This window comes from Otolemur garnettii, unplaced genomic scaffold (genome assembly GCF_000181295.1).
Source record: "Otolemur garnettii isolate 467f Iridium unplaced genomic scaffold, OtoGar3 scaffold00041, whole genome shotgun sequence".
NCBI lineage: Eukaryota > Metazoa > Chordata > Mammalia > Primates > Galagidae > Otolemur > Otolemur garnettii.
Window position 1 is genome coordinate 3999725 of NW_003852436.1, and position 7306 is coordinate 4007030.

The 7306-nt window shown below is 49.1% G+C and overlaps 1 protein-coding gene across 2 annotated transcripts in view; it reads left to right on the forward strand.

The window, feature by feature from the left end:
- Positions 1-1146: 1146 nt before the first annotated feature.
- GAB1 (GRB2 associated binding protein 1) overlaps positions 1147-7306 on the forward strand; it is a 134069-nt gene continuing 127909 nt past the window's right edge. For both annotated transcript variants that reach the window (XM_003790189.3, XM_023513458.1), the window contains exon 1: positions 1147-1779. In XM_003790189.3, the coding sequence (XP_003790237.1) occupies positions 1708-1779 (72 nt within the window). In that variant the 5' untranslated portion in view covers positions 1147-1707. The remainder of the gene's footprint in view (positions 1780-7306) is intronic.

Sequence of the window (7306 nt, forward strand, 5' to 3'; positions counted from 1 at the left end):
TAAATCGGAAAATATATTGAATTCTATTACATAATCATGTTAAACTCAGGACCAGGTATACTAATTGTCAAACACACGACTAGGCAAATAGAACTAGGGCACCCGGTTAGTTTCCCTTTCAGACTCGCAAGCAAATACAAAGTCAAGTGGAAGAAGCAGGCAACAAACAGAGGCAGTCCGAGACTTTAAAAATGTCCCAGAGGTAGACCAAATCAAATCCTTTGGCCCCAATAAGCGCTCCACCACTCTGGCAGCAGAGTTTCGGGGACCAGCCCACGCCAGCCTAGTGGGGTCTCCCCTGTGTCCTCCCCTCTAGGAGGGTCGCCATAGCCCGCTTCCCTACTCCTCGCCCTCCTGGTCCCAGCCCTTCAGTCTTGCGCAGCTGGACCGGAGGGATCGTGGTCTCCCTCTGGGTCGTTTTGCTATTCCGGCTGTCAAATAGAGAAAACCCTGAAACTCCCGATTTCGTGCACAGTACTAACTCTGACACCCAGGCTGAGTCAAGATGGCAAACCCCAGACTGAACGCTTGAACGTCTCCCGCTGCTCTTGGCGCCGGAGCCCCGGCCGCGCTGCCTGGCCTCGGCCTCGGCCGCCGCCTTCCCGGCCAGGACGCGGGCTGGGGGACGCCGGGCGGCGGAGGACCCTGCTCCGCTTCCCGAACTACAGATCCCAGGGTGCTCTCGGACTCGGCTCCCTCCCTCCGTCCGTCTCCTCCTCCCCCAGCTCTTGTTGTTTTGGCTGGAAGCGCTCCGGAGGAGTTTCAGAGAAAGTCTGGGCAGAAACCAGAGCCGGGCCGGAACGTGGGAAGGGGAGGAGGAAAAGGAGGAAGAGCGAGCCCAGAGGCCGGGAGAGGGAGGATCAGAACCTGCTGCGCGCCCCGGGGTGGGGGAGGCGGCGGAGGAGGAGCGCGAGGGACGGGACGGTGGGATCCCTCCCCTCCCCGAGCCGCCCAGCGCCTCGATCCTCCGCGCTCCCCGCCCTCTGCGGCGGCCGCGAGAGCAGACCCACCCTCCGGCCAGACCTGAGACCTCCCCAGCGCCCGCGGTCCAGAGACGCCCCGCGCTTCGTCGCCGACCCGGCGGCTCCCTCCTGGCCGGGACCTGCTCTGTGCCCGCTGTCCCGGAGAGCCTGGCCGCTTCCTCTTTCCTCTCGCTTCCCGGGCGCCGCGGAGACGTGACCCACCCTCCCCCGAGGAGAGGGAAGGAGAGAGAATTCGCAGCGAAACCGAGAGCGGGCGAGCGGGAGTGGGCACCGCGCGCGGGCATTGTGTGTGCGTGCCTGTGTGTGCAGCGCCGAGTCCGACTCCGAAAGCGCTCTGGGGAGGTCCCGTCCCTGGGGGGCGGAGCGCCGGGGACCGAAGCTCCGGCTCTGAGTCCGGGCAGAGTCCCGTGCAGTCTGACCGCTGCTGAGGCCGCCGGCGGGACCGCACGCCTGGAGGCGAGGCGGGCTCCCCGAAGCGACGTCGCCGCGCCCTCGGTCCCCCAGCACCCCCTCTCACGTCTCGTCAGATCGGCGGACGAGCGGAGGAGAGGCTTGAACTCGCGGAGTCAGCGTACCGCGAAGCCCGCCTGCCCGCCCCGTCGGCCTGGGGTGCGCGACCGGGAGAGCGAGGTCCTCGCCCTGCGCGGCCGGCAGGCGTCGGCTGTGTCGGGAGCGCGCCCGCCGCCCCTCCGCTGCCCGGCCGGGAGCCCGAGAGACGCGCACCATGAGCGGCGGCGAAGTGGTCTGCTCGGGATGGCTCCGCAAGTCCCCTCCGGAGAAGAAGTTGAAGCGTTATGTAAGTAGAGCTCCAGCAGCCGCTCCGCCGGTCCCTGCGGGCACATCCCTCCCGGCCGGCTCGCCTCCCAGCCGGCGGCTGCAGCTGGCCGCGCGCGGGGCTGGTGCTTCGACTAATCCCAGTCTCTCTTCCCTGGGCCCCTTCCCCCGGCGGACTGGGGCCGGGTGCTGTGCGCTCACGCCCTGGCGGGACAGCTAACTTTCTTTCTGCACATTCCAGATGGCCTGCTTGGCGGGCCTGGTCGCCCCATAGGAGGGCCCTGATTTCCAGCTAAACTCCCGGTGCCTGTTTTTCTTATTCCTTTTTAGCAGAGGTGGGGTGCGATGGAGAGAACAGCCTTCTCCCTTCTTTATATCTCTATCTAATTATTACGGGGCTGTTGTGCACTGTATTGCCCACCCTGGGAACACCGCAAAGGATTTAGAACTCTCAGCCCTGCCTGGGGTCCGCGCTCCCTCTCCCCTGCCCCTCGAGGTGGGTTGCGGGAAGCGGGCTGTGAATCTGAGGAATTGGCAGTAGGGACGAGCATCTCAAATGCACGCAACAGAGTAAGAAAGAAAAGTTATTACGCGCCCTACCGTTTGCTTAGCAGGGTTCACATTTTCGCGGTTTTTAATTGAGGGACATTGGAGTTTGGCCCGAGAGCCTTGGCGGTTTGCTGGGAGAGGAGGGCACTGGGGGGAGCCTAGTGGCTGGTGTTTGGGCGCCTTGGACGTGCTGTCAAGCCCCGCTGGAGGGGACAGCTAAAGCCAGAAGGGATTTCTATTGTGATCCTCTCCCAGGGCACCAAAGTGGCTTAAATGGTATTTGTGTAATTGATACAAGATGCTGATTATGTGATAAACCGTTTTAGCTGTTAGGAAAAATATTCCTTGAAAGAAACAACCTGACTTTAGTAGTGGAAATCTGTGTCCTCTTCAAGGGTCTGGGATCTTATTCCGTGGATCTTCTCCTTGGTTCTTTTGTCGCAGTTCCCTAAAAAGGAAAGAAATGACACTTTTGTCCTGACATCGGGAACAAACATTTTTCTAGTAAAACATGTATGTGCCCCCAAAGCAAAATTTATGCCCTCTTAAATATGTATTTACTACCTGTACTAAGGCAGCCTGTTTCTTGATGAAGGTTATCTATACCCATTGTTAGAGCTTAAGTTAATCTTATTAGTCACTGATTGCTTGCTTAGAATAGAATGAAGTACAAAACTTCTCTGACAACTCACCAGTGCGTTTCTGATTTACTTTCTGCCAGAATTCATTATAGGCAAGTATTGTCACTGAAGGACTGGATGCCACAAATCATAAGAAGGCTCTCCAGGGATACTGAATTTTTCCAAATCCTGTCTCTCCATCTATCACAGTTTACCTGAATATCATGGTAAAGATGCTAACTTTATTCCATAAATATGAGAGGAAGTAGTTTTTATCAGCTCTTATTTCTAAAAAGGTTGTGTGTGAGAGAGAGAGGAAAGGGTAGAGAGAAGGATATGTTTGTTTTGAGAAGGCACAGTTCAGGAAACACATAGACCTACCCGTGATTCTCGGGTAACTAAAGAATAATACATTTGCCGAACTAGGTAGTAATAGTAGAGGTTTAATGTATTCTTTCACATGGTTGGTTTATGGCTTACTCAAATCTGCCAGGCAGTGTGTTAGGCACCTGGTTAGAAAATACAGTAGGGAAAAAAAGTCCTGCTTCTTGGGCTTGCAATTTGATGTCATATTAAACTGGAAGAAAATCAAGAAAAAAGATTGTGTCTTAACAAGGACACAAATGAAATAGAATAAACAGAAAGTCATAACAGTTTTCTGAGGTAGGTGTTATTTGTTTTATACTGTTAAGAGTCAGGCTTTGAACCCAGATCTGCCTGATGGGAGAGCTCTGAACGGTTGTTAATGACTCACCTAGTTCTTTTCTTTTTTCTTTCTTTTTTTATTTGGAGACAGAGTCTCATTTTGCTGACCTCAGTAGAGTGCTATGGCGTCACAACTCACAGCAACCTCCAGCTCTTGGGCTTAGGCAATTCTCTTGCTTCAGCCTCCCACGTAGCTGGGACTACAGGCACCCGCCACAATGCCCGGCTGTTGCGGTTTGGCCCGGGTCGCATTTGAACCCACCACCCTTGGTATATGGGGCCAGTGCCCTACTCACTGGGCCACAGGCACCACCCTATCTAGTTCTTTTCAAATGTGGAGGTCTCCTTTAAGGTCTCCTTTATTTATTTATTTATTTATTGTCCCTTTGTCACCCTTAGAAGAGAGCTGTGGCATCACAGCTCACAGCAACCTCAAACTCTTGGGCTTAAGTGATTCTCTTGCCTTAGTCTCCCAAGTAGCTGGGATTACAGGTACCTGTCACAATACTCTGCTATTTTTTTTTTTTTTTAGAGATGAGGTCTCAACTCTTGCTCAGGCTGGTCTTGAACTTGTGAGCTCAGGCCATGCACCCTGCCTGGGCCTCCCAGAGTGCTAGGATTATAGGCATGAGCCACTGCGCCTGGCCAAAGATCTCCTTTAGATTATAAACTTCTATGAGTATGAATATTAGTTGAGAAGACAAAGAAGAGGCGAATTGTGGATCAGGCGCACAGTGCTAAAGAAACGTTAAGACCTGGTCTTTGCTTTCAAGTAGCTTTCTTGTGTCTTTGGGACTGTGAGACGAGCATATGTGAAAAAGTCAGCCAACTGTGCAAAGTAGTTTATGACTGTACCCAGGTTGAGTGGTATCGATATTTTTATGGCTGTTTTGAGGAAAAAGTCCAAGTTAGACTGAAACCATGGGGACACTTAGGAGAAACAGGGGCTCCCTAAATTGTTTTCCACAGGGGAAAATATATGTCTAACTGCTTAGGGGTGAAGCTCGTGATTTTCTTCCCTGATGTTTTCTACACTGTAGGAAGCGCTGGTGTTTTCTGTGCACACTAGTGAAGTAGATAGAGATGGCCCAGGAAGATAATGGACAGGGTGGCTGTGAGAATTGAGGGAGATGGTAGAAAGAGGTGGACTATTAGTTCATTGAGGCTTATCTTATATTTGAGCTATCAAGTTGGTTGTTCAGAAGATTTTGACATTCCCAGATTATTGACCTCTTGCCTTCGGTATCCATTTTAGATTTTTTTTTTTTTTTGCTAAAACAGCATTTATTTTAGTGAATTTAGCATTGTAAACTCCATCTACAACTCTGTTGATGGTATACACATGTATACATGCATTTCCTTTGCTTGTTTTCTTTTCCTGTAGAATCTTTATTTTCTGGATGAAAGGAAACATTGGTGGCCACCCATAGGCAAACTGTTGCTGGTAATGATTTCTTAATGAATAGATTCCCCGTGAAAAGACATTTTGGATGCTGGGTACTATAATTACTAAATGAGACTTCAGGGACTTTTAGCGTGGTGATTCTCTTGGGAACTGTTTGGCCCATGAGACTTTGACAGTTGTCTTGCTGTTTTTAATATAGGGTAGCCCAAACACTGATTAAGATGATCCTTAGGGCCTTTAAGTAACAAAAGGTTGTTTTAGTTTTATCTTTAAAACCATCTCAAATTATGGCCCCCAATGAATTCCATTTACAACTCCATTTTGATTGCTGTTTCACAGTCAACACAAGCAGCATTGTTTTCTTAGTGGGTTAAATAATTGTTTAAAAATCTGGGCACCGTTCTTGAGTGCATACCACCAAGAGTTTATTTGTTTTCTGGAACCCTAATAACAGTATATATGATTCTACTCTGGTTCCTTAACAAAGTAAAAAAAGCGGCTGTTTAATATACAACACAGGACAAAAAACAGCAACACCACAGTAGCAAAACTGAAAATAAGCACAAACATTTTCACCTCCATTTTATGCAGAGTTTAAAAATTTCACAGCGATGACGCACATAAAAGGGTTCTTATCCTTTTGTAAATCTAGAAAAAAATCAAAAAGAATTATTTAAAGAAATAACGGTGGGATTTTCATCAGAACTTGAAATTTTAGCTGAAATGAAATGTAAGTCTGTAAACAAAGGATTGCTTCAAGCCAGCTGGCTGCCACCATAGCTCTGCAGGAGGAGTTTCCCTATGGCCTGCCTCAAGCCAAACATCAAGTTTGGGCTCCTCCTTGGCCCAGCTGTCAGCGTTGGGCAGGTGTGCCATCTCAGCAGGAGAACCTGCTTCTGAGGCCTGAGCAAGGTGGCCTATTAGCAGCCAGCCAGCCAGGAAGCAAGGCCTCTGCCAGTTCTCGGCTGGGTAATCTGTACCCAGCTTGGGCTCTGTCATCTCTGCAGCCGTCAATTAACAGGTCAGTTCTTGTGTGGACTTTGAGAACACACTCTTGGTTCTGGAAATGGGCCTAGAAACAGAAATAGCCTCTCCTCCTGAGTGGGCACCTGACATCTGACATGGAGGAGGGGGGCGTGGGCAGGCAGAGTATCAGCATCTCCTTGGTTCAAGGACAGCCAGGACCTGTGCTAAGCATGAAATCTCTGCTCAACAATGTCACTACAACAAAGATATCTGGAAAGTCTTCCTGCCTTTCTTTGGCAATTAACTTGCAGTGGACAGATTCTGAGGCTTTTCCTTATAATGACTGAAAGAGCATGATTATTGGGTTGAAGAAAATTTTTTCTTGCTGTTCTCATGTTAGTAAACAGTCCTAATTTTTTTTTGTTTACCTCTTCAAGTGTGGCAGGATCATTGTTTCTGTTAACAGAGATCAACAGCTAGTAATTACATGAAGCCTTTATGATAGTTAATGATAGTTAATTCATTTGTTGTGCTTGAGTTTAATGGTAAGTACAAAACTCCCCATGTAAAACTTGCACCACCTCTAAATGTGATGGCTGCCTTTTAGGATTCAAAATTACCCTTGGGATGATGGTATTGCACTTTGGAGGGTAGTTTTAGAATTTTGCCGTTTTTCAAGTTTTTTAATTAAAAGAATATTTTGAACAAAATACAATAATGTGGCAGGAATTATACTTGGATAATCTGCTTTACAATTGATAGGTTATGTCGGTATATTGTGCCATAATAACTCTGCTTAAGAAAGATGTAAAGAATAGGTAAAATTGCATAATTTAGAATCAACATAAAATACATTGATACGGTCTTACGAATTTGCAGACTGAAGTTTAGGAGACAGTAGACTCAAAACGTACATTAATTGCCTGCAGTCCTCATTTTCTTTCTTTTTTTTTTTTGAGACAGAGTTTCACTTTGTCACCCTTGGTACAGTGATGTGGCATCATAGCTCACAGCAACCTCAAACTCTTGGGCTCAAGTGATTCGCAATGTCTCAGCTTCCCAAGTAGCTGGGACTACAGGCGCCCACAACAATGCCCGGCTATTTTTTAGAGGTTGAATCTCACTCTTGCTCAGGCTGATGTTGAACTCTTGAGCTCAGGCAATCCTCCCAGAGTGCTGGGTTTACAGGCGTGACCCACCATGCCTGGCCCTGCCGCGCACTGCTGCCCTTTTTTGAGAAAGAGTCTCACTTGTCGCCCTGGGTAGAGTACCCTGGTGTCTTGGCTCACAGCAACCTCAAACTC